This window comes from Archocentrus centrarchus, chromosome 2 (genome assembly GCF_007364275.1).
Source record: "Archocentrus centrarchus isolate MPI-CPG fArcCen1 chromosome 2, fArcCen1, whole genome shotgun sequence".
Classification (NCBI taxonomy): Eukaryota; Metazoa; Chordata; class Actinopteri; order Cichliformes; family Cichlidae; genus Archocentrus; species Archocentrus centrarchus.
Window position 1 is genome coordinate 18,129,187 of NC_044347.1, and position 27,295 is coordinate 18,156,481.

At 39.1% G+C, this 27,295-nt stretch overlaps 1 protein-coding gene, 1 long non-coding RNA gene and 2 pseudogenes across 2 annotated transcripts; all 4 read right to left on the reverse strand.

Moving 5' to 3' along the window:
- Positions 1 to 476: 476 nt before the first annotated feature.
- Positions 477 to 7,078, reverse strand: LOC115798758 (OX-2 membrane glycoprotein-like; annotated as a pseudogene).
- Positions 7,079 to 7,586: 508 nt separating this feature from the next.
- LOC115798768 (OX-2 membrane glycoprotein-like) lies at positions 7,587 to 12,507 on the reverse strand. Its single transcript, XM_030755725.1, has 6 exons — positions 12,453 to 12,507; positions 9,803 to 10,141; positions 8,881 to 9,219; positions 8,447 to 8,764; positions 8,210 to 8,294; positions 7,587 to 8,110 (listed from the first exon to the last, which is right to left on the reverse strand). The coding sequence occupies exons 1-6, from the start codon at positions 12,505 to 12,507 to the stop codon at positions 8,083 to 8,085; spliced, it is 1,164 nt and encodes a 387-aa protein (XP_030611585.1). The 3' UTR covers positions 7,587 to 8,082.
- Positions 12,508 to 14,629: 2,122 nt separating this feature from the next.
- Positions 14,630 to 26,412, reverse strand: LOC115798776 (OX-2 membrane glycoprotein-like; annotated as a pseudogene).
- LOC115796085 (uncharacterized) lies at positions 19,813 to 21,616 on the reverse strand. The gene is made up of 3 exons (XR_004021286.1): positions 21,531 to 21,616; positions 21,315 to 21,364; positions 19,813 to 20,323 (listed from the first exon to the last, which is right to left on the reverse strand). It is a non-coding gene; the product is annotated as an uncharacterized LOC115796085 (long non-coding RNA).
- Positions 26,413 to 27,295: the final 883 nt, after the last annotated feature.

Here is a 27,295-nt window from a genome sequence, read left to right on the forward strand (position 1 = left end):
GATATCAGCTAACTTATCCACAGGGATATGACTTCCAAACACAAAACCTTCTGTCCTGTTTTCATTTAAGGTAAGAAAATTCTGTGTTAACCAGACTTTAACATCATGAAGACAGTTAAACAGAGGCTGCAGCCGGACAGAAGCATCCAATTTAATAGGGAGATAAATTTGGATGTTGTCAGCACAACAATGAAAGGAAATATCATACTTCTCAAAAATCCCTCCCAACGGCAGCATATATAATAAAAACAAGACTGGACGCAAAATACTTGTATCGATGATTGGACTACAGGTTGGATTTACAGAGAAGTCAAAGTGTTTCATCAACACGGCTGTGGGAGAGAAAATACTGAACATGGTTTAAAAAACAAGATCAAAACTACCATCTGACTAACGTACAATTATTACATTTAAATAAAAAAATTAAGAAACTGAAGGGGAACAATTTCTATTCTATTTTATTCATATAACCCCAAATCACTACAACATTCAAGAACAAATTTATTCACACAACACATTTAAAACTACGGAGTTGAGTACTGTACAGTAAAAATACAGCTCCAAAAGAAAACTACATTAAAATCCAGAAAAATTGAGCATAAAACACAACATTAAAAGGCAATAAATAAAGTAAAATTAAATAAATTAAATTAAAACAGACAATCAAAAGCAGTCACCTTAAGGTGTTTCATATTGTAAGCTAACGGTTTGCTCATTTATCATAACTGTGTCATCATGAACACAAAGTAGAAACAGTTTTTGGTCAGTGGAGCTTCTCTGAGCTCATGGCTCAGTGTCATTTGTTCCTCTTCCTGAATGTTCACATGAATCAGTTACAGTGTGTTACTCTGAGCTGTGTTTATGAGTCACAGCTTGGATCTTCGTGCTGGTGAAGGTGACGGTTTTGATCATTTGTTGGTCTGTTGTTATTCAGTGTTTGTCCTCCTGATCCCGTCGCTCTGCTTCTTCATTAAAGGTGTTTGGATCCTTCAGATGAAATCAAAATGTGAGATCATCACCACTCTCAATAACACCATATTTCTAAAAAAACTGGATTCTGTTTAACATTTAAAATGTATACTCATCAAAAAATGGTACAAAGACATAAAAAAAAACCTGCATTCATTTGAATTTCATGCCAGCAAAACATTTCAGATCATTTGGGTCAGGAGCAACAAAAGACTGGAAATACTTCTTAAAGTGCTTTAAAAAAGCCTGTTGGAACATTTTACAGCCAATGAGGTTAATCAGCAACAGGTCAGAAACATGAATGAGTATTGAAAGAGCCTCAGAGGGAAGCTGAGGCTGAGAGACGTAAAGACGAGGAGGGGCTCATCAGTCTGTGAATCTGCTGTATTTAAAGATTCAGAGAATCCAGAGAAAACTCTACACTCTGCATTTAATCATTAGTTATTATTAATCTCTGTCTCTCTTCCTCATCATGTCTTTTGTCCTGTCTCTCTCCCCTCAGCCCCAACTGGTCACAGCAGATGGCTGCCCCCCGCCCCCACCCTGAGCCTGGATCTGCTGGAGGTTTCTTCCTGTTAAAAGAGAGTTTTCCCTTTTTCCCTGTCGCCAAATGCTTCCTTATATGGGGTCATTTTGACTGTTGGGTTTCTTATGTAATTATTGTCAGGTTTTTACTCATAAAGCGCCTTGAAATGACTTTTTATTGTGATTTGGTGCACATGAATAAATTGAACTGAATTGAACTGGAATAGTGCACATGGTATTGGATAGGTGGACATCAGTGAAGAGATCATTAATGCTGAAGGATGGTTTGGGAGCAACCACCCATCAAACATCTGCCAATACTGGTCTGTGTCTGTGGTGCAGATGTTTGTGGCTGTCTGTTCACAGATGTTTAGTAAACTGAGGAAGGAAAATTAATACGTAGACAAAGACAGGTTAAGTGATCTCTCAAAGTAGTAATCAATAAATATCATGTAGAACATGAATAATTATCAAGCTTTCTTACCATTAATGTCACTGGTTGATTTTTGTGGTGTTTTGTTCTTCTCAGGGTCCCTGAGTGACCAAAGGATTTAAACTATTTAAAGTCAGTGCTGCAAATATTTGCAGAGATTACTGGATAGATGTGCATGTAGACTCTTAGAGTTAATAAATCATTATCATATTAAAAGGAAGAGACACATTAGACGAAAACATATATTGAGACAAACGTGAAAGTTACCTCTTCTTGTTTCTTTCTTTCTTTCAGCAGGACAGCGATGACAGCATCAGCACCACTACTGCAGCTACAATAATCAAAGTGGAATCTGTGAGAAAAGCAGGAAAAATGTGACACTGATGTCATTGTTATTAGAGCCCACTCAAACTGATCCAGATATCATCGATCTAGAAATCCGTGACTTTAAAAGAGTTTCTTACCATCATCATCATCATCTGCAGCAACAGCAGACACCATAATGACCTCAGGAATGACCTGAATGACCTCTATCTGAGGAGCAGAGAGCACTCGTGCTGCACATCCCACCTGTGTGCTGTTTCTCCGTGAACCTGAGAGCACAGCTGTAGTGGTGACAGTGAATGTAGTGTTGGTGTTGGACACACTGACAGTCCACTGGGAGAAGTTGAGGTGTTGTTGTGAGACACTGAGTGTCACAGTGGGAGCAGGTCGACCAGTGGCTGAACAGGAAACAACCCACTCTGCAGGAGAGTTTGACTCTCTGACATCAAGAAGAGGTTCATGCAGCTCTGAGAAGGAGGAAGAATCAACATGTTCTCACAGAGACACCAGCTTCTAACACATTTATGTCTGTTTGCTTAAGTTTAGTCTGTTTAAAGAAGGTAAAAGTCTTTACCATAGACTTGGAGGCAGGTTCTTCCTGTCGGAGAGCCTTCAGGATAAGTGTTAAACAGACAGTGATAGCAGCCTTCATCCTGCTCCGTCACATTCCTCATGACTATGGAGCAGTTCTGTAGTCCAGTATATTTAAACTGGAATTTTTCTGTAAATCCAGCATTCACTCTCTGACCAAAGTACTTGTTGTAGGTGGCAACATTCTCCTCCACATCACCTGAGATTTTCTGCCATGTGACCTGAAGGACGTCTTTAGTCTCCAAGAGCTGACAGCTGAATTCAGCATCTTCTCCCACTGCTGCCAGCACAGTCTGCTGTGTTTGGATCACTGCTGTTAGAGCTGCAGGGAGGAAATGAACAGACAGATGTGGGAATGAAGAACTCTGTCATGGTCCTGGGCCTTTTCCCAGTGTTTTGTTTTTTGTATTGAATGTGTTATTGTTTGATTTTTCTAGTGGTGTTTCTAAGTTGCTTACAGTGTAGATTCTTAGTTTGTTGTAGTTTTCTGAATTCTGATATAGTTGTTTGTATTCGGTTCCTGTTTTCCTCATTCTTGTTGTCCCATGTTGTGTCAAGCCTGTGTGTTGTGTTTAGGTTTCTGTGCAGTTCCTCTGTGTGTCTGCCTTCCTGTGTCAAGTCTGCATTTCTATCTCTGTGTTCAATAGTTTTCTGTTTTACTTTGTCAGCCTTTTACTCTTGTGCTCTGTTTAGTTTTACTTCCCTGTTTTTTTTTTTCGTGATTATGTTGTGTTGGGAATTTTTATCACTCTGATATTGGTATTTACTGTCACTATTTTTATGTAATTTAATAAAGTATATTAGACACACACACACTGGACTAATGATCACTGTATGCTTCGAGGTTACTGGGGTAAAGGTAAGGCCTGTTATATCTATTACTTATATGTGGTTAAGGCCTTGGTGGGATGCAGGAACATCTTTGGTTCACATGACTTTCTAACCTCATGTTGTATTTTAGGAAGTCTTATGACAGGTACGCTCCAAAAAGTGGAGTTCTGCAGACCCACTTGTGTTTGTGTAGCATAGATTGGCAGGGGATAGATCCTATCTATGTGGGGATTGTCAAAGAGGTGTTTGCAGAGCAGAGGTTTTAATTGAAAGAAGATCCTTCATTATGACATCTGCCAGAGCTGTTGTAAACCACTGAGGTACTGTGGTGATGTATGTGTAACCAGGTGAAAAATGGGTACCTGTAAAACATGCTTTGTAAACCCCGCTTTGCTTTTATTTCATGTACTGGTTGTAATTCTTGCATTTGTCAGTAGGTGGCGCTATTGTAACAGAGGTCAAAAAGTACAGGAAGTTGAAAAAACCTCTTGGTTAGTACGCTGGCATGCTAACTGAGGAAAACAGAAGAGGAGGACATTTTGTTTTGAGCCAAGACTGGTTGAAGAAGACGACTTTATGGCCACATGAGTGAAGAATCCAGATCTTTGGTAATTAAGGTCTGAACTATATTTTTATGTACAGAGCTGAAATGATGTTGCTGACGTCATGGTTTTCTGTTTGTCTTCTTTTAGAAGTGCCACCGCCGTTTGTTATGTACTGTTTTTTTTTTGCCGAGTGTTTTAGCTGCGTTGCAACAACTCTGTTGAGTGCTAACAGTGCTATTTATGCGCCATTTAAGCAGTTACTTCTCGGGAGCTTTATACTAGTATTATACGACCATTCACAGTATAGTTGACTATTTTTGCTCCATCACTTGAACTGTTTTCTTTTATTTTTCACTCCAGAGAAAATCGTTCTTTTTGAGAATAAAGAACCCCTTTTATTTGAAGTTCTGTGTGCTCTATTAATCCCGGCTTCATATGTTTCTTTAGCCCACTTGAGATGAGAGTGGGCAGAGCCTCAAAAGGTGATTGGTTGGGTTTCAAGTTTCAGGGGTTGAGACTTTATGTAAATCAGCAGGAATGAAAGGAAAGTGGGTAGTTACCATCTTTAACATATAAATGTCATCCGCTCTTTGTCCCACTCTTACTTCTTGTTCTTCCCTTCCCTGTCCTCTTCTTCTTCTCTTCCTGTTACTGCATCTTTCTCTGTCTCTTTGTTTCTCTCTTCTTCTCTCTGTCTCTGTGTGAGTGTAGTCTAGTCTTAATTCTGTTATTGTCTGTGTTTTGTGTAACTAAGATATCCAGTACACAGCCTGCACTGGAACCTGCTCATCCCAGTGGTTCTTTTTTGGAAAATTTGGTTTTAATTGAGTTTGAATTTTTGGCCAAAAGGAATATGAGGACCCCTAAAATTATGACCCAATATTTCAGCAGTGCTCCCCACCTGTTGGCTGTTCCCTGATTATCGCTCTGTGCATCTATGGTCTCTGTCTTCCCCTTTTCTCTTGTCACTCTTGCTGTTGTTGTGGTTGTGTCTTGTTCCTGTTTTCTCCATGTTCCTAGTTAGTTTTCCCAGTTTAGTTTCCTTACTTCTATAACCTGCCTTTGTTTCAGCCACAATAAAGGCTCGTTTTGTTGTTTACATGTGCGTGCCTCTGAGTCCAGCTACTCGGTCCTCACCTGTTCACATGACACACGGTCTGCTCCCATGCAATGTGACAAACTCCAACTCAGTGAAAAATTACGTCACATTTTCTTATCTTTTCTTTTCAAAAATTGTTAAGCTGGAGGATGTATTAATACTAAATTCTACTTTCATGATCATATCGTTTTCATTCTCAACTCAGCTCAACTCGATTTTATTTATAAAGCACTTTAAAATCAATGCCATTGGCCAAAGTGCTGTACACAAGTAAGAGCATTCTAACAGGTGAAGATAACCTAAACACCTGTGTCACCTGTTGCACCTTTAACAGGAAAAAAGAATCAATCAGCAACAAACAGAAACACTGGTTACTGCAGCAGCTGTTTCTTACCTGCTGGAAGGACTCCACACACAACAAGCAGATACACAAACACACTGTGTAAGCTGCCTCTGCTGAGTGAGTGGACACTTTTGCTTGACCAGTTGAAGATGTATCCTGGATGTTGCCATACAGTGAGTCTGAAACTATTCTGACCTGTTTTTCAACAAAGTTCATGAAATCTATGAACACCGCTCTGCTTCAAGTTTGGCCATGAATGTCACATGCAGCATCTCTCCATTAATCTCGCAGCTTGTAAGGGCGTTTCATCACAGTCGTCCTGAGGTTTGGTGGCACATCCAACTCCTTCATGTACTTGATGTGCTGCACTATACTGGAACAACCTCAAAGGAATAAAGAAAATGATTGCAGTGCGTTTACATCCTCAGCTTTAACTGAGGGACAGTTGCAGATTTTATCCACATAAACAGAAGAAATTTTATGTTTGCTGCCAAAGTGTTCAGTGAGGAGTGATTTTGCTCTCTGGTATCCACCTCCAGGGAAAAGATGCTGACAACTCCTAACCAGGTCTCTAGGCTGAGTGGGATATGATTCCTGTTCTATACTTGGAGCATCATATATCATTTATGTTATTGTTGTCTGGCTTTGCGGCGCATCTGTAACTGGTAACTATTATTTCTGAGCGTTTTGGCTTGACAGACTAGTGGAGGTTTAGCTTGTCTTTGTGATGGTTCATACTGGTCAGCATATGGATTTAGTCCAGATTTCCTTTGTAACGCTGCCTTTTCAACATATGAATTCATACCAACTGAAATTTTAGAGCTGCATTTGGAGCTTAACTTCAGGACCTTAAGTTTTGCATTAATCTCATTTATTTCATTTGTCCTTTAATTTCGGCAGAGGTGGTGGATGATGTTTTAGATACTTGAGAGTTTTATTGAATATGAGATATTAGAGACACTGTCCTCTGGCTGGATATCATCAGAAACATTGCTTTGATTTTCAGCAGCAGGGTTACCGTTTGACTGTTCATGTGACTGTCCAGCATTAGATAACCAGCTCTTTACATCCCGAATGAAGCTTGAAATTAGTTATTTTCTGATCAAAATATTTAGACTGTTTCTCCACCTCATCCTCTGGCAAATCCACTGATAAAAAGGTTTCATGTAATTCTTTAGCCTCGTCAAAGCATTTTATTAGTCTATTCAATAGAGAATCCACAGCAGTAACATTGTTCCAGGATTGCATTAATTCATGCAGCTGGTTCATATATATTTAGCTTCTTTACACTTGCTGGCTCTTTTTTCCTGACATGATTGAATGAAAAACGTTAATCCTTTAGCTGTGAAGCTGGTGCGCCGTTTAGACCTGGCTGCGGTCTGTGCATCACTAGCAGCTTTTGATGCAGCGTCTGACATTGTCCCTTTTATGTAGGCCTGGTGTGCGCCGATGTGCCGTATGGTGTCCAATATAGTCCAATATAGCGATAGAAGTCCGTACATTGAAATATTCCTCCAGTGCTCCAGTAGCATCACTGTTATCCTATACGATGTCCAGGGAAGGCTTTCCAGCGCAGATGGATAGGATAATATTGAGTGGGCTGCATACAGGCCACGGATCCTTGACTCGTGGCTCCTGCTGTGCTTCCTTGAGCATCCAAACTCACACAAATACTCCAATAAATGGTAAAGTCCACGTTCACAGTAATCCAAGAAGGATCCAGTAAAGGGGTGTTTTTTACTTAATGTAGTGGCTGTTTGTCCATATTTGTCCGTACCAAAAAAAACAAATCAAATGGCCACTGAAGCATCTCAGGACTGAATCTTACGCAGGTCAAAATGAGACAAAGTCCAAACCAAAGTGGATTTGGGGTCAGTTTATTTTCCATAATGCAGCAAAATTACAGACATAAGCCTTTTGTCTGCAGCCGCTCAGTCGCCTGGTAAAAAAAACACATAACCCCTCACACTTGACCTACTTAAGTGCACACCTGCTCAGCCATAAACCCAAAAAATGAACTCAAATTTACATAAAGAAAAATAAACTATAAACTTATCCTTAGCAAAATCTAAACTCAGGATTTTAATACAAAAATTAAAAATAACCCACAAACAGCGCCGACAATATTAAAATGATAAAAAAAAGACATTTGGCTGATTTTCTTGTTCCATTTGATAAAATGCATTTCTGGTAATTATGAAAATGTTACAGCAGTTTATTCTGCATTATGACAGTACTTCATATACCACACTTGCTACAGTAAGTCGTGAATACAGTATATTAAGTACACGATGATCACTTGTTGACTAGACACACATACAATAAAGCCAATTTGCATCAGATTCAGTAAAACATCGAAAACCACAGTGTTTCTAATAACATTATGACAAATATCTCAGTCATCTCTGTGTTTGATTGCAGATCAGGTCACCTCGTTCATTTCAGAGCGCCTGCAGGACAGAGTGAAGGAGTCAGATCAATGAGTTACATTACCACAGTGACTGAGATAGAGGTGTTAGATTAAAACAGACATCATTTGAAAGACTCACCTTTTCCTGTTTTTACATATGATGACAACAACAACAGCAACACAAACACAGATCACCACACCAAACACAATGATCCACGTCAAATCTACAAGACAAATAAATGAAAATGTGACACTGAGCAAAGGTAGTTAACCTGTGGATGTATTCAATTCTTTGCAACTTAATAGTTTCCATTTAAAATCTGGATAAAAACATCATAATTACAGCCATGAATTTGTGACCAAAAGAATTTCTCACCGGCATCACGATCATCAGACGTCTGTTTGACCTCAGGAATGACCTGAATGACCTCTATCTGAGGAGCAGAGAGCACTCGTGCTGCACATCCCACCTGTGTGCTGTTTCTCCGTGAACCTGAGAGCACAGCTGTAGTGGTGACAGTGAATGTAGCGTTGGTGTTGGACACACTGACAGTGTTGTACTGGGAGAAGTTGAGGTGTTGTTGTGAGACACTGAGTGTTACAGTGGGAGCAGGTCGACCAGTCGCTGAACAGGAAACAACCCACTCTGCAGGAGAGTTTGACTCTCTGACATCAAGAAGAGGTTTATGCAGCTCTGAGAAGGAGGAAGAATCAACATGTTCTCACAGAGACACCAGCTTCTAACACATTTATGTCCACTATGATTGTTTGACTCTCCTGTTGTTGGTTAAAGAAGGTAAAAGTCTTTACCATAGACTTGGAGGCAGGTTCTACCAATGAAGGAGCCTTCAGGATAAGTGTTAAACAGACAGTGATAGCAGCCTTCATCCTGCTCCATCACATTCCTGATGACTATGGAGCAGTTCTGTAGTCCAGTATATTTAAACTTAAATTTATCTTTAAATCTATCATTCACTCTCTGACCAAAGTACTTGTTGTAGGTGGCAACATTCACTTCCACATCAGCTGAAATTTTCTGCCATGTGACCTGAAGGACGTCTTTAGTCTCCAAGAGCTGACAACTGAATTCAGCATCTTCTCCCACTGCTGCCAGCACAGTCTGCTGTGTTTGGATCACTGCTGTTAGAGCTGCAGGAAGGAAATGATGTGACAGTCATATGTGGAAATGAGGAACTGTAGCTCAGCCAAAGAATGAACCCTTGTGTTGTGTTCATTTTCATATTTACCAACAGCCAATATACTTGATTTATTCATATTTCAACTTCAGATTTCTTGTTTGGGCTCATTTTCTCTGAAGAACACGTAAAATAACACGTTTTCAATTGTGACCAGCCGTACACATTTACATTACACATGTGGTGTTCAGGTCCACTGAAGTCGTGGGTCAGAATAGTGAGGAGGTGCTGTGTCCCTTCACTCTGTCCCCCTCCAGCATGGCTTGCTGTTAGCTTATGTGTGTCTGGTTGTATGTGGTGTGTGTGGGATGGGAGGAGTGGGTGGGGGGCATGAGGCTATTTTTGTTTGTGTTTGCATGTGTGTTTTGTCTTTCTGCTGCTGCTTTTCCTGCACAAGGTTCCAACATTGGTTCATGCAGCTCTGAGAAGGAGGAAGAATCAACATGTTCTCACAGAGACACCAGCTTCTAACCTTTGGAGTCCAGTATACTTATTTGAGTCAACTGTTGTTGGTTAAAGAAGGTAAAAGTCCTTACCATACACTTGGAGGCAGGTTCTTCCTGTCAGAGAGCCTTCAGGGTATGTATGGAACAGACAGAGATAGCAGGCTTTATCCTGCTCCGTCACGTTCTTGATGACTATGGAGCAGTTCTGTAGTCCAGCATATTTAAATTCAACTTTATCTTTATATCCAGCATTCACTCTCTGACCAAAGTACTTGTTGTAGGTGGCAACATTATCCTGCACAGCAGGTGAGATTTTCTGCCATGTGACCTGAAGGACGTCTTTAGTCTCCAAGAGCTGACAGCTGAATTCAGCATCTTCTCCCACTGCTGCCAGCACAGTCTGCTGTGTTTGGATCACTGCTGTTAGAGCTGCAGGGAGGAAATGAACAGACAGACATGGAAATGAGGAACTCTGGCTCAGAGAACCGTTGTGTGACGTTCAGATCTGTGGGATCCATTTTCATATTTACCAACAGACAAATTAATCGATTTATTCATATTTCAGCCTCAGATTCTGATTTTCACATAAAATAACACTAAACACTAATAACACTGAGATTTTACACTGTAAGCATCTGTTGAACTTCCGTTCAAAGGAATAAACACCAGCAATGATCACACACTTTGTTTCATTAATATTTGTTTAAGATAATCATGTTATTTTCCACTCATATCTCAGTTACAATTGGAATGAAGGATATGATTTTCTTTTTTTTGCTACTTTTTATCATAAAAACAAATGACAGTTTTATCAATAAATGGATTATAAGAGAGGTAAATACTAGGGATGGCATGATACCACTTTTTTATGTCGGATACCGATAGTGTACATTTAGATATCGGCCGATACCGATATAAATCCGATATTTAAAATTGATCCAGGCATTTAAAAACATAAAAAAAAAAAAAAAGAAGAAGTCAACAGTCTCTCACACAACAAAATCAAAGTCTTTTAGTTGTCCCACATACAAGACTAAGGACCAGGGCGGGCAGAGCTTTTTAGGCAGTGGCACCAAAGCTCTGGAACTGTTTACCTCTCCAGCTCCATTTGGCTGACTCTGTGGCGTCATTTAAAAAATAGTTGAAAACTTTTCTGTTTAACCAGGCTTTCTGATTTCTGACTTTATTTTTATTCTTTTCTTTTAATATGGTAATGTTATGTTTTTAACATAGTGTTTTCTGGGGGTGGGGGGGTGATATTGTGTTTTAATTATTGTACAGCGCTTTTCTGTCTGTGAAAAACGCTATATAAATAAACTTTACTTACAACAATAACTATCACCTGAATCCTGTTGCTTCTGTGTGAGAAGGTGATGCTTATGGCATGTTGCAAATTTCATTAGGGCTGCAACTATTGATTATTTTAGCAATGGTGTATTCTATTTATATTGATTACCCAAGTAACTGGATAAGAAATACTTTTTTCATATTAACAGTTCATCTGCATATTTTAACTTCCGTACTGCAGTTTTTCCCTGTGTGAAACAAACAGGGTGGATGGAGCAGCTACAAAGTTCTCTTTTCTTCACTCACTAATCAGGTGGTTGATGAAGGACCTCCAACTGTTTCCCAGTAAAGGTTTAATGGAGGTTACAGGGACGAAAAGGCTTCTTTTGGACACTAGAAAAACATTTCCTTCTGCTCCATCTGAGCGTGCCGGCTCCGCCTCTTTCCGCTGACTGCTGCTGTTGCGTCATCAGTGTTCACGTGAAAAACTAGGGGCTGCGTGAGCGCAGTCTTGTAATGCTTTATATTTACAAGCATTCTATTAAAAATATTTCTACTGCAGGTCTATATTTAGTCACAAATCAGGGATTAAAGTATCAAAAATGTTTTGACGGGGAAGCGGTTCTTCCGGTACCGGACGGTCACCAGTGCTAATAGCTGCGCTCGCTAGCAGTATGTCCGGGAGCTAAAGTAGAGAAAAAAATAACAGCTGATTCTCAGCACAGCGAGCACAACACACAAACAAGGCAGAGAGCGGTGGAGGCGGAAAAACATGTCAGCGATGATCGCTCAGTGTCAAAGGGAATCCGTCGCAGCGACGGAGGATCTGAGGGGGTTGTTTTCTAACTCCTGATCCCCCACTCCATTCCAGTAGGTGGCGGTAATGCAGCTCTAAACTGGTTTGGTCAACCGCAAACCCACAAGAAGAAGAAGACGACCGAGCCCTGTAATGCAGCTAATGTGAGCGAAACGTTATTTAATGTATCGGATTACATTTTTTTCTTTCTTTCCGATATCCGATCCAGTAATTTAGGCCAGTATCGGACCGATACCGATACTGAATATTGGATCGGCGCATCCCTAGTAAATATCAAATATTAACCATATATATGGTCTGGAGTTCTTGAAGCTGGAATAAATTATAGATGTGTTGAGTATTTTTATATAAATCTTTACAGCTGTGTTGATTTAAAAACCCCAAACTGTGGAGGTCCATCAGACCCACAAACACTGGCTCAGTAACATTAACAGCACACAAAGGTTCATTCAGCTTTTCTCATCTTTACTTCTCAAAGACTGACGAGCTTCAGCACTTCTACTAAATTCTACCTTCATGATCAAAAAGTTTTCATTCAGACAGGTGAAAATGACCTAAACATGTGTGTCACCTGTTGCCATTTGAACCAATCAGCAACAAATAAAAACATTGGTTACTGCAGCAGCTTTTTCTTACCTGCTGGAAGGACTCCACACACAGAAAGCAGATACACAAACACACCGTGTACCATCATTGTTGGAAGTCACAAGGCTGAGCTGAACGGGACCGTTTGTGGGTGTGAAATGATGTAAGAATAAATATATGCATAGGCTACAAAGAAAGCAGTGCAGCCATACGTTACCATACAATCACAGGCGAGTCTGGAAAAGAAACTTAATTAAAAAAAAAAAAGACACTTCCCTTTTCATGCTTTTATTCTTTTGTCCATGGTGTCTGAAGAAGCTGTCACATGTTAAGTGTCACATGATCAAAACCAAAACCTGCAGAAGAAGGAAGTGAAATGCAAGAGAAACATTTAGATTTCTGCTCGTATTTCCTAATAATCTGTATCAGATCCTCAAATAAGATAATTGAAAACAGTCTGAGCAAACACACACAACAAGTTTTCAAAGCGAGCTCATGAAAACAAAAAGGTTACCTTACATGAAGTATTTGTCCCCTCAGTTATGAACTGGTTGTTGTCAAACTGCACACACTCAGTCTCTCAGAGGTCAAAGCTGGTTGTGTAACATTTGCTGAGAAGATGAAATTCATTCATGTAGATCAAAATGAAACTTTTAATTAAGGGACAGTTTAACAGACAGATGACTGTGTCAGTGAATGCCAGCAGAGGTTTGTCAGATATTATTCTGATGTTGTATCTTTGTCCCCTTCTAACTATCTTCATTAAACACCAGCAGGATCGTGTTTCTGCACAATGAGGAACTGGTTCCAAAATCTTTGTGTACCTCATTTCACCCACTGGGGGGGCTACAGTTTCATTCCTACTACAGTGATGCCTCTGAACTCTAGTGCCTCTGCTGCAGAGGAGTCCTCTGTGTTAGTAACATATGTAGATGCAGTGTGTCACTGTTAATATCATTAATTCTACCACTGAATCACTGAATCAAAGGAGAGCAGAAGCAGCCCTCATCCTCCAACTCCCTGATAACCATGAAGCAGCAGTTCAGCACCTTCAAACTCAAGTTTCCCTTAAAAGTCTGTTTTCTTTCTTCCACAGCTCTCGTTTTAAGCAGCGACATCATCGCTTCAGCTCTCCTGCTACAAATTTACAGGACTGAACAATAAAAGCACTGGTTTAGATTCTATTTTAGATTCTGTGTTCACTGCAGTTTCAGCTTTATCTGAAAACAATGTTAGTGTCAGATGTTAAAGTCTGAAGTCACAAAGATCTGCTTCACGTTCCTCTAATCAAAGCTGACATCACTGAAGGACACAAAGAGACTCACATATGTTGTGTGAATTTTCCCCATATATGTAAATAATAATATAATATCAGAAATAGCACCACTACAAAAACAAAAAGAAAAACAAAAACTAATTAAGTTTGCAACACTATTGCACATAAAATCTAAAGCACTTCAATACAGTGATTTGCATAAAACACAGCATAATTATACACAGCTAAAGCAGCTAAAGCACAGCAGCAAATCTACAACAGAATGACTGAAAAAGGAAAGAATCAAAGTGCTGCAATGATCCAGTCAAAGTTCAGACCTCAGCCTGACTGAAATGCTGAGCTGGGAGCTTCAGAGATAAATAATAAACCTCCATGAACTGAAGCAACGCTGTAAAGAAGAGTGGAGCAAAACTCCTCCACAGCAAAGTGACAGACTGATGAAGTCACAGAAAAATATTACTTCACATTATTATTGCTAAAAGTGGTTCAACAACCTGCTAAATCATGAAGAGTGTTTAGTTTTTCACAGGACTGCAGTTTGGATTTACAGAGAAGTCAAAGTGTTTCATCAACACGGCTGTGGGAGAGAAAATACTGAACATGGCTTAAAAACTCATAACATATAATACATAACATTCAATTATTACATTTAAAATAAAAAAGAAATAAATCAGGAAAACAAAGAGGAACAAGTGTTATTCAATTTGATTTATATGACGCCAAATCAGCCAAACAGTCAAGCTCACATTTATTGATATAATACATTTAAAACACCAGAGCTGAGTGCTGTCTGTTAAAAATATACAGAACTACACTAAACTCCAGAAAAATGGAGAACACAACATTAAAAGACAATAAATAACATAAAAACAGATAATAAAAACAGTTGATTTAAGGTGTTTTATATTATAATATAAACACCTTAATCAACTGTTTTTATATTATAAGGTATATGGTACATAAAGTAATGGTAACAGATTGTTCATGTTTCACATCTGTGTGAATACAAAGTAGAAACTTCTTAGCGCTCATGTCTCACGTGTCATTTGTTTGAATCTTTCTACATTGACATTAAAGCTTTGTTCCTTTAGCTTCGATGCATTTAGCTCTTATGACTGGAATATTTCTTAAAGTCAACTATCTTGGCATAAATTAATTAAGCAATTATGGTGTGTTAATCTGAAGAGTGTGTTCACTGGCTGTTTGTTAGAGCACAAGTCTTCTTGCTGGTGAAGGCGGCAGCTTTAGGTGCTCTTTTTTTCAGCTGTCACTCAGCACTCACTGATCTCCTTGTTCTCCATCTCGATTAAAGGGGTTTTATTCCTTCAGGAAAAAGACAAAAAACAAAATGTCAATTTATTATCATACTCAACAATATATTACTGCAAACAAAATGTTACTGCAGTTTCTTCTGTATTAAGACTTTATTTTATGTACCAAACTTCCTATAATAAGAATAAGTAGTAAGTACTGTACACTAAGTATATAATGATCATTTGTCTACTAGACATACTAGACAGCCGATATGTACTGTATCAGAATCAGTGAAAAACTGGAAAAGTATATTTATAATAACAATATGACACAAGTATCAGTCATGTCTGTGTTTGAATGCAGATTAGACCACTTCATTCATTCAGAGTGAAGGAATCAGACCAAAGAGTTATGTTACCATAGTGACTGAGATACAGGTGTTAGATCAACACAGACAGCATTTGAAAGACTCACCTTTTCCTGTTTTTACATATGACGACAGCAACAGCAACACAAACAGAGATCACCAAACCAAACGCAATGATCCACGTCAAATCTACAAGACAAATAAATGAAAATGTGACACTGAGCAACTGCCAGTTAAACCTAAAACATGAACCTATCCAAGTATTTGCAACTTATTAGAAATACAGGTAAAACCATCAACATCACAGAGTGATCATTCATCCATAAATCTGTGGCTGAAAGAGTTTCTCACCATCATCATCATCATCATCATCATCATCATCATCATCATCATCCTCAGGAATGACCTGAATGACCTCTATCTGAGGAGCAGAGAGCACTCGTGCTGCACATCCCACCTGTGTGCTGTTTCTCCGTGAACCTGAGAGCACAGCTGTAGTGGTGACAGTGAATGTAGCGTTGGTGTTGGACACACTGACAGTGTTGTACTGGGAGAAGCTGAGGTGTTGTTGTGAGACACTGAGTGTCACAGTGGGAGCAGGTCGACCAGTGGCTGAACAGGAAACAACCCACTCTGCAGGAGAGTTTGACTCTCTGACATCAAGAACAGGTTCATGCAGCTCTGAGAAGGAAGAGGAGATGTTCTCAGAAATACAGTACCAGCCAAAAGATTGGACCAAAGTGTGTCCAAACGTTTGAGTGGTACTGTATGCTGTTAAAAAGAAATCAGCTTCTAACACTTTTCTTCTTGACTGATGCTGCTGCTCATTAAATAAGTTAAAGGAAATGTTCAGCCTACCGTAGACTTGGAGGCAGGTTCTCCCTCTCAGAGAGCCTTCACTGTATCTGTGAAACAGACAGCGATAGCAGCCTTCATCCTGCTCTGTCACATTCCTGATGACTATGGAGCAGTTCTGTGGTCCAGTATGTTTAAACTCAACTTTATCTGTAAATGCAGCATTCACTCTCTGACCAAAGTACTTGTTGTAAGTGGCAACAGTGTCAACCCCATCAGCTGAGATTTTCTGCCATGTGACCTGAAGGACGTCTTTAGTCTCCAAGAGCTGACAGCTGAATTCAGCATCTTCTCCCACTGCTGCCAGCACAGTCTGCTGTGGTTGGATCACTGCTGTTAGAGCTGCAGGGAGGAAATGAACATTTAGATGTTTGAATGAGGAACTCAAAGTCGATGAAAGAAGGAGATTTATTTCAGCTTTTCTTATCTTTCCTTTTCAAAGACAAGCAGAAGCTTTTATACTGACAAGAAATTAAACTTTAATGTTAAAAGGAAACAATCAGCACCAAACAGAAACACTGGTTATTGTTTCCTACCTGCTTCAAGGATCCCACACACTAAAAGCAGATACACATGCAGACCATGTACCAACATTGTTGTAAGTGGCAAAGTTTTCCCTCAGCTGCAGACCTCTGTGGATACAAAACTGAGAGAAAACAATGTAAAAGTTTTGTACTCAGTAAATATTGGCATAGATTGCACAAGAACCCATTCCTCATGTGGTCCAGAGAAGAATTCATTAAAAAACTAAAGAAAGATCCAGTTACTTTCCTTTCCATACTGTTACATGACCAAGCCCAAAGCTCACTACAAAAGGGAAGCAAATTTTTCTCTTCCTGCAGTTCACGCTACTCTAACAGATCCTCAAAAAAAGATTAAACAACCTGATTAAACACAAATTACAGTTTTATAAGAAAGCAAATGCAAGAGCTTATCAAAAAGCATTGGTTGTATTTGTTTTTAAAAAACATTAATACTGGTTTGTGTACATTCACCTGATGCTGTTTGGCTGTTTATAAGTTATGAAGGCTGGTACAGTACGAATAAGTATTAGTAGTAGTATTTGTATAGACTGACATGAATCTGTACTACTTCTACTTCAGTTCAAAGGAGTAAACATCAGCAATGATCACACACTTTGTTTCATTAATATTTGTTCAAGATAATCATGTTATTTTCCACTCATCTCAGTTATGATGGAAGGATATGATTTTCTGTTTTTGCTACATTCGATCACAAAAAACCTTTTATTATAAGATGGAGTCTAACAGAGGTAAATACCAAATATTAACCTTCAATATGGTGTGTATTTATTGCAATTGATATAAAGCACACAAGTGTTTTTACATAAATCTTTAAGGCTGTGTTGATTTAAAAACCTCAAACTGTGGAGGTCCATCAGACCCACAAACACTGGCTCAGTAACATCAACAGCACACAAAGGTTCATTCAGCTTTTCTCATCTCTTCTTATCAAAGACTGAAGAGCTTCAGCACTTCTACTAAATTCTACCTTCATGATCAAACAGTTTTTATTCAGACAGGTGAAAATGACCTAAACACGTGTGTCACCTGTTGTACCTTTAACAGGAAAAAGAACCAATCAGCAACAAATAGAAACACTGGTTACTACAGCAGCTTTTTCTTACCCGCTGGAAGGACTCCACACACAACAAGCAGATACACAAACACATCGTGTACCATCATTGTTGGAAGTCACAAAGGTTGAGCTGAACTGCAGTCCCCCGTTGATTAAAAAAAAAAAGTAAACATATATGTATACATATATTTATTTTTGTGAATAAATATATGTATATGCTACATGAAAAAAAGCAGTGCACACACTGACAGGAGGATCTTGAAAAACAACTGAATAAAAACAAATCACTTCCTTTTTAATGGAGTCTCGAGGAACTCTCACATGTTGAGTGTCACATCATCAAATCCAAAACCCACGTGTCATGACAACACAGATTTAGATTACTGCTTGGATTTCCCAATAATCTCTATCAGCAAAAACAAAACTAAGAAACAGCCTGAGCAAACACACACATGACAAGTTGTTTTTAAAAAGAAATCATGAAAGCCTCTCAAAGGTCAAAGCTGGTTGTGTAACATTTGCTGAGAAGATGAAATTCATTCATGTAGATCAAAATATAAATTTAATTAAGGGAGAGGTTAATGAACAGATGATTGCGTCAGTGAATGTCATCAGGGGTTTGTCAGCTATTATTCTGATGTTGTTCCTTTGTCTCCAGCTAATTACCTTCACTAAACATGGTTGTGGGTCTACAAAATAAGACAATGTTTTTTGTATCTCTTTTCATCTGCTGCTTGTCGATATCAATGTCAATTTTATTTCTATAGCACATTTAAAAACAACATTGTTGACCAAAGTGCTTTACTAGATTAACTACAAAAATAAGCAAGATAATTCCATAGGTCAATAAAATAGAATAAAGCATAGAACATAAAAACAAAGAAATACAATAATACGATGCAATAAAAAGTGACTAACAACACACTAAAACAAGAGACACCACAACATAAAACCTGATGGGACTCAAACTAAATCTGAGTTAAAAGTCAAGGTAAAAAGGTGAGTTTTTAGAGAGGATTTAAATGACTGCATGGACTCAGCAGTACGAATATAAAGTGGGAAATTGTTCCAAAGTCTAGGGGCTGCGACTACAAAAGCCTGATCCCCTCCATACTTAAAACGAGACCTCGGTTGCACTAAGAGCACATGGCTAGATGATCTCAGTGCTCTTTTAGGGTTATGCAGTTTCAGCAGCTTAGACAAATAGCTGGGTGTCATTCCATTTAAGACTTTAAAAGTAAGTAGAAGAATCTTAAAATCAATATGAGTCTGGACGGGGAGCCAGTGTAAACCTGCTAAACCTGGAGCGACGTGTTCGTGCTTTCTAGTACCTGTCAAAAGACGTGCAGCAGCATTTTGGACTACCTGCAAACGATGGAGAGATGATCGTTCGAGACCTGAATACAGAGAATTACAGTAGTCCAATCTAGAGGTGATGAAAGCATGAATAGGTTTTTCGAGGTGCTTTGGAGGAAGATAGGATTTAGCTTTAGTAACTGATAGAAACTGGTCTTTACAACTGTGTTCAAAAAACACTCCAAAGTTTCTGACAGTCGAGGAGCAGTAAGAAGCAAAAGGGCCAAGGATATCAGCTAACTTATCCACAGGGATATGACTTCCAAACACAAAACCTTCTGTCCTGTTTTCATTTAAGGTAAGAAAATTCTGTGTTAACCAGACTTTAACATCATGAAGACAGTTAAACAGAGGCTGCAGCCGGACAGAAGCATCCAATTTAATAGGGAGATAAATTTGGATGTTGTCAGCACAACAATGAAAGGAAATATCATACTTCTGAAAAATCCCTCCCAACGGCAGCATATATAATAAAAACAAGACTGGACGCAAAATACTTGTATCGATGATTGGACTACAGGTTGGATTTACAGAGAAGTCAAAGTGTTTCATCAACACGGCTGTGGGAGAGAAAATACTGAACATGGTTTAAAAAACAAGATCAAAACTACCATCTGACTAACGTACAATTATTACATTTAAATAAAAAAATTAAGAAACTGAAGGGGAACAATTTCTATTCTATTTTATTCATATAACCCCAAATCACTACAACATTCAAGAACAAATTTATTCACACAACACATTTAAAACTACGGAGTTGAGTACTGTACAGTAAAAATACAGCTCCAAAAGAAAACTACATTAAAATCCAGAAAAATTGAGCATAAAACACAACATTAAAAGGCAATAAATAAAGTAAAATTAAATAAATTAAATTAAAACAGACAATCAAAAGCAGTCACCTTAAGGTGTTTCATATTGTAAGCTAACGGTTTGCTCATTTATCATAACTGTGTCATCATGAACACAAAGTAGAAACAGTTTTTGGTCAGTGGAGCTTCTCTGAGCTCATGGCTCAGTGTCATTTGTTCCTCTTCCTGAATGTTCACATGAATCAGTTACAGTGTGTTACTCTGAGCTGTGTTTATGAGTCACAGCTTGGATCTTCGTGCTGGTGAAGGTGACGGTTTTGATCATTTGTTGGTCTGTTGTTATTCAGTGTTTGTCCTCCTGATCCCGTCGCTCTGCTTCTTCATTAAAGGTGTTTGGATCCTTCAGATGAAATCAAAATGTGAGATCATCACCACTCTCAATAACACCATATTTCTAAAAAAACTGGATTCTGTTTAACATTTAAAATGTATACTCATCAAAAAATGGTACAAAGACATAAAAAAAAACCTGCATTCATTTGAATTTCATGCCAGCAAAACATTTCAGATCATTTGGGTCAGGAGCAACAAAAGACTGGAAATACTTCTTAAAGTGCTTTAAAAAAGCCTGTTGGAACATTTTACAGCCAATGAGGTTAATCAGCAACAGGTCAGAAACATGAATGAGTATTGAAAGAACCTCAGAGGGAAGCTGAGGCTGAGAGACGTAAAGACGAGGAGGGGCTCATCAGTCTGTGAATCTGCTGTATTTAAAGATTCAGAGAATCAAGAGAAAACTCTACACTCTGCATTTAATCATTAGTTATTATTAATCTCTGTCTCTCTTCCTCATCATGTCTTTTGTCCTGTCTCTCTCCCCTCAGCCCCAACTGGTCACAGCAGATGGCTGCCCCCCGCCCCCACCCTGAGCCTGGAGCTGCTGGAGGTTTCTTCCTGTTAAAAGAGAGTTTTCCCTTTTTCCCTGTCGCCAAATGCTTCCTTATATGGGGTCATTTTGACTGTTGGGTTTCTTATGTAATTATTGTCAGGTTTTTACTCATAAAGCGCCTTGAAATGACTTTTATTGTGATTTGGTGCACATGAATAAAATTGAACTGAATTGAACTGGAATAGTGCACATGGTATTGGATAGGTGGACATCAGTGAAGAGATCATTAATGCTGAAGGATGGTTTGGGAGCAACCACCCATCAAACATCTGCCAATACTGGTCTGTGTCTGTGGTGCAGATGTTTGTGGCTGTCTGTTCACAGATGTTTAGTAAACTGAGGAAGGAAAATTAATACGTAGACAAAGACAGGTTAAGTGATCTCTCAAAGTAGTAATCAATAAATATCATGTAGAACATGAATAATTATCAAGCTTTCTTACCATTAATGTCACTGGTTGATTTTTGTGGTGTTTTGTTCTTCTCAGGGTCCCTGAGTGACCAAAGGATTTAAACTATTTAAAGTCAGTGCTGCAAATATTTGCAGAGATTACTGGATAGATGTGCATGTAGACTCTTAGAGTTAATAAATCATTATCATATTAAAAGGAAGAGACACATTAGACGAAAACATATATTGAGACAAACGTGAAAGTTACCTCTTCTTGTTTCTTTCTTTCTTTCAGCAGGACAGCGATGACAGCATCAGCACCACTACTGCAGCTACAATAATCAAAGTGGAATCTGTGAGAAAAGCAGGAAAAATGTGACACTGATGTCATTGTTATTAGAGCCCACTCAAACTGATCCAGATATCATCGATCTAGAAATCCGTGACTTTAAAAGAGTTTCTTACCATCATCATCATCATCTGCAGCAACAGCAGACACCATAATGACCTCAGGAATGACCTGAATGACCTCTATCTGAGGAGCAGAGAGCACTCGTGCTGCACATCCCACCTGTGTGCTGTTTCTCCGTGAACCTGAGAGCACAGCTGTAGTGGTGACAGTGAATGTAGTGTTGGTGTTGGACACACTGACAGTCCACTGGGAGAAGTTGAGGTGTTGTTGTGAGACACTGAGTGTCACAGTGGGAGCAGGTCGACCAGTGGCTGAACAGGAAACAACCCACTCTGCAGGAGAGTTTGACTCTCTGACATCAAGAAGAGGTTCATGCAGCTCTGAGAAGGAGGAAGAATCAACATGTTCTCACAGAGACACCAGCTTCTAACACATTTATGTCTGTTTGCTTAAGTTTAGTCTGTTTAAAGAAGGTAAAAGTCTTTACCATAGACTTGGAGGCAGGTTCTTCCTGTCGGAGAGCCTTCAGGATAAGTGTTAAACAGACAGTGATAGCAGCCTTCATCCTGCTCCGTCACATTCCTCATGACTATGGAGCAGTTCTGTAGTCCAGTATATTTAAACTGGAATTTTCTGTAAATCCAGCATTCACTCTCTGACCAAAGTACTTGTTGTAGGTGGCAACATTCTCCTCCACATCACCTGAGATTTTCTGCCATGTGACCTGAAGGACGTCTTTAGTCTCCAAGAGCTGACAGCTGAATTCAGCATCTTCTCCCACTGCTGCCAGCACAGTCTGCTGTGTTTGGATCACTGCTGTTAGAGCTGCAGGGAGGAAATGAACAGACAGATGTGGGAATGAAGAACTCTGTCATGGTCCTGGGCCTTTTCCCAGTGTTTTGTTTTTTGTATTGAATGTGTTATTGTTTGATTTTTCTAGTGGTGTTTCTAAGTTGCTTACAGTGTAGATTCTTAGTTTGTTGTAGTTTTCTGAATTCTGATATAGTTGTTTGTATTCGGTTCCTGTTTTCCTCATTCTTGTTGTCCCATGTTGTGTCAAGCCTGTGTGTTGTGTTTAGGTTTCTGTGCAGTTCCTCTGTGTGTCTGCCTTCCTGTGTCAAGTCTGCATTTCTATCTCTGTGTTCAATAGTTTTCTGTTTTACTTTGTCAGCCTTTTACTCTTGTGCTCTGTTTAGTTTTACTTCCCTGTTTTTTTTTCCGTGATTATGTTGTGTTGGGAATTTTTATCACTCTGATATTGGTATTTACTGTCACTATTTTTATGTAATTAATAAAGTATATTAGACACACACACACTGGACTAATGATCACTGTATGCTTCGAGGTTACTGGGGTAAAGGTAAGGCCTGTTATATCTATTACTTATATGTGGTTAAGGCCTTGGTGGGATGCAGGAACATCTTTGGTTCACATGACTTTCTAACCTCATGTTGTATTTTAGGAAGTCTTATGACAGGTACGCTCCAAAAAGTGGAGTTCTGCAGACCCACTTGTGTTTGTGTAGCATAGATTGGCAGGGGATAGATCCTATCTATGTGGGGATTGTCAAAGAGGTGTTTGCAGAGCAGAGGTTTTAATTGAAAGAAGATCCTTCATTATGACATCTGCCAGAGCTGTTGTAAACCACTGAGGTACTGTGGTGATGTATGTGTAACCAGGTGAAAAATGGGTACCTGTAAAACATGCTTTGTAAACCCCGCTTTGCTTTTATTTCATGTACTGGTTGTAATTCTTGCATTTGTCAGTAGGTGGCGCTATTGTAACAGAGGTCAAAAAGTACAGGAAGTTGAAAAAACCTCTTGGTTAGTACGCTGGCATGCTAACTGAGGAAAACAGAAGAGGAGGACATTTTGTTTTGAGCCAAGACTGGTTGAAGAAGACGACTTTATGGCCACATGAGTGAAGAATCCAGATCTTTGGTAATTAAGGTCTGAACTATATTTTTATGTACAGAGCTGAAATGATGTTGCTGACGTCATGGTTTTCTGTTTGTCTTCTTTTAGAAGTGCCACCGCCGTTTGTTATGTACTGTTTTTTTTTTGCCGAGTGTTTTAGCTGCGTTGCAACAACTCTGTTGAGTGCTAACAGTGCTATTTATGCGCCATTTAAGCAGTTACTTCTCGGGAGCTTTATACTAGTATTATACGACCATTCACAGTATAGTTGACTATTTTTGCTCCATCACTTGAACTGTTTTCTTTTATTTTTCACTCCAGAGAAAATCGTTCTTTTTGAGAATAAAGAACCCCTTTTATTTGAAGTTCTGTGTGCTCTATTAATCCCGGCTTCATATGTTTCTTTAGCCCACTTGAGATGAGAGTGGGCAGAGCCTCAAAAGGTGATTGGTTGGGTTTCAAGTTTCAGGGGTTGAGACTTTATGTAAATCAGCAGGAATGAAAGGAAAGTGGGTAGTTACCATCTTTAACATATAAATGTCATCCGCTCTTTGTCCCACTCTTACTTCTTGTTCTTCCCTTCCCTGTCCTCTTCTTCTTCTCTTCCTGTTACTGCATCTTTCTCTGTCTCTTTGTTTCTCTCTTCTTCTCTCTGTCTCTGTGTGAGTGTAGTCTAGTCTTAATTCTGTTATTGTCTGTGTTTTGTGTAACTAAGATATCCAGTACACAGCCTGCACTGGAACCTGCTCATCCCAGTGGTTCTTTTTTGGAAAATTTGGTTTTAATTGAGTTTGAATTTTTGGCCAAAAGGAATATGAGGACCCCTAAAATTATGACCCAATATTTCAGCAGTGCTCCCCACCTGTTGGCTGTTCCCTGATTATCGCTCTGTGCATCTATGGTCTCTGTCTTCCCCTTTTCTCTTGTCACTCTTGCTGTTGTTGTGGTTGTGTCTTGTTCCTGTTTTCTCCATGTTCCTAGTTAGTTTTCCCAGTTTAGTTTCCTTACTTCTATAACCTGCCTTTGTTTCAGCCACAATAAAGGCTCGTTTTGTTGTTTACATGTGCGTGCCTCTGAGTCCAGCTACTCGGTCCTCACCTGTTCACATGACACACGGTCTGCTCCCATGCAATGTGACAAACTCCAACTCAGTGAAAAAATTACGTCACATTTTCTTATCTTTTCTTTTCAAAAATTGTTAAGCTGGAGGATGTATTAATACTAAATTCTACTTTCATGATCATATCGTTTTCATTCTCAACTCAGCTCAACTCGATTTTATTTATAAAGCACTTTAAAATCAATGCCATTGGCCAAAGTGCTGTACACAAGTAAGAGCATTCTAACAGGTGAAGATAACCTAAACACCTGTGTCACCTGTTGCACCTTTAACAGGAAAAAAGAATCAATCAGCAACAAACAGAAACACTGGTTACTGCAGCAGCTGTTTCTTACCTGCTGGAAGGACTCCACACACAACAAGCAGATACACAAACACACTGTGTAAGCTGCCTCTGCTGAGTGAGTGGACACTTTTGCTTGACCAGTTGAAGATGTATCCTGGATGTTGCCATACAGTGAGTCTGAAACTATTCTGACCTGTTTTTCAACAAAGTTCATGAAATCTATGAACACCGCTCTGCTTCAAGTTTGGCCATGAATGTCACATGCAGCATCTCTCCATTAATCTCGCAGCTTGTAAGGGCGTTTCATCACAGTCGTCCTGAGGTTTGGTGGCACATCCAACTCCTTCATGTACTTGATGTGCTGCACTATACTGGAACAACCTCAAAGGAATAAAGAAAATGATTGCAGTGCGTTTACATCCTCAGCTTTAACTGAGGGACAGTTGCAGATTTTATCCACATAAACAGAAGAAATTTTATGTTTGCTGCCAAAGTGTTCAGTGAGGAGTGATTTTGCTCTCTGGTATCCACCTCCAGGGAAAAGATGCTGACAACTCCTAACCAGGTCTCTAGGCTGAGTGGGATATGATTCCTGTTCTATACTTGGAGCATCATATATCATTTATGTTATTGTTGTCTGGCTTTGCGGCGCATCTGTAACTGGTAACTATTATTTCTGAGCGTTTTGGCTTGACAGACTAGTGGAGGTTTAGCTTGTCTTTGTGATGGTTCATACTGGTCAGCATATGGATTTAGTCCAGATTTCCTTTGTAACGCTGCCTTTTCAACATATGAATTCATACCAACTGAAATTTTAGAGCTGCATTTGGAGCTTAACTTCAGGACCTTAAGTTTTGCATTAATCTCATTTATTTCATTTGTCCTTTAATTTCGGCAGAGGTGGTGGATGATGTTTTAGATACTTGAGAGTTTTATTGAATATGAGATATTAGAGACACTGTCCTCTGGCTGGATATCATCAGAAACATTGCTTTGATTTTCAGCAGCAGGGTTACCGTTTGACTGTTCATGTGACTGTCCAGCATTAGATAACCAGCTCTTTACATCCCGAATGAAGCTTGAAATTAGTTATTTTCTGATCAAAATATTTAGACTGTTTCTCCACCTCATCCTCTGGCAAATCCACTGATAAAAAGGTTTCATGTAATTCTTTAGCCTCGTCAAAGCATTTTATTAGTCTATTCAATAGAGAATCCACAGCAGTAACATTGTTCCAGGATTGCATTAATTCATGCAGCTGGTTCATATATATTTAGCTTCTTTACACTTGCTGGCTCTTTTTTCCTGACATGATTGAATGAAAAACGTTAATCCTTTAGCTGTGAAGCTGGTGCGCCGTTTAGACCTGGCTGCGGTCTGTGCATCACTAGCAGCTTTTGATGCAGCGTCTGACATTGTCCCTTTTATGTAGGCCTGGTGTGCGCCGATGTGCCGTATGGTGTCCAATATAGTCCAATATAGCGATAGAAGTCCGTACATTGAAATATTCCTCCAGTGCTCCAGTAGCATCACTGTTATCCTATACGATGTCCAGGGAAGGCTTTCCAGCGCAGATGGATAGGATAATATTGAGTGGGCTGCATACAGGCCACGGATCCTTGACTCGTGGCTCCTGCTGTGCTTCCTTGAGCATCCAAACTCACACAAATACTCCAATAAATGGTAAAGTCCACGTTCACAGTAATCCAAGAAGGATCCAGTAAAGGGGTGTTTTTTACTTAATGTAGTGGCTGTTTGTCCATATTTGTCCGTACCAAAAAAAACAAATCAAATGGCCACTGAAGCATCTCAGGACTGAATCTTACGCAGGTCAAAATGAGACAAAGTCCAAACCAAAGTGGATTTGGGGTCAGTTTATTTTCCATAATGCAGCAAAATTACAGACATAAGCCTTTTGTCTGCAGCCGCTCAGTCGCCTGGTAAAAAAAACACATAACCCCTCACACTTGACCTACTTAAGTGCACACCTGCTCAGCCATAAACCCAAAAAATGAACTCAAATTTACATAAAGAAAAATAAACTATAAACTTATCCTTAGCAAAATCTAAACTCAGGATTTTAATACAAAAATTAAAAATAACCCACAAACAGCGCCGACAATATTAAAATGATAAAAAAAAGACATTTGGCTGATTTTCTTGTTCCATTTGATAAAATGCATTTCTGGTAATTATGAAAATGTTACAGCAGTTTATTCTGCATTATGACAGTACTTCATATACCACACTTGCTACAGTAAGTCGTGAATACAGTATATTAAGTACACGATGATCACTT

Bases quoted from the DNA above. Each gene is read 5' to 3' on its own strand.
- LOC115798768 (XM_030755725.1), bottom strand. From the start codon at position 12,507: ATGGTACACGGTGTGTTTGTGTATCTGCTTTCTGTGTGTGGAGTCCTT. The intron at 10,142-12,452 runs GTAAGAAAAAGC...TCCTCCCTGCAG, and splicing joins GTGTGGAGTCCTTCCAGCAG to CTCTAACAGCAGTGATCCAA. The intron at 8,765-8,880 runs GTAAAGACTTTT...CCTCCTTCTCAG, and splicing joins AACCTGCCTCCAAGTCTATG to AGCTGCATAAACCTCTTCTT.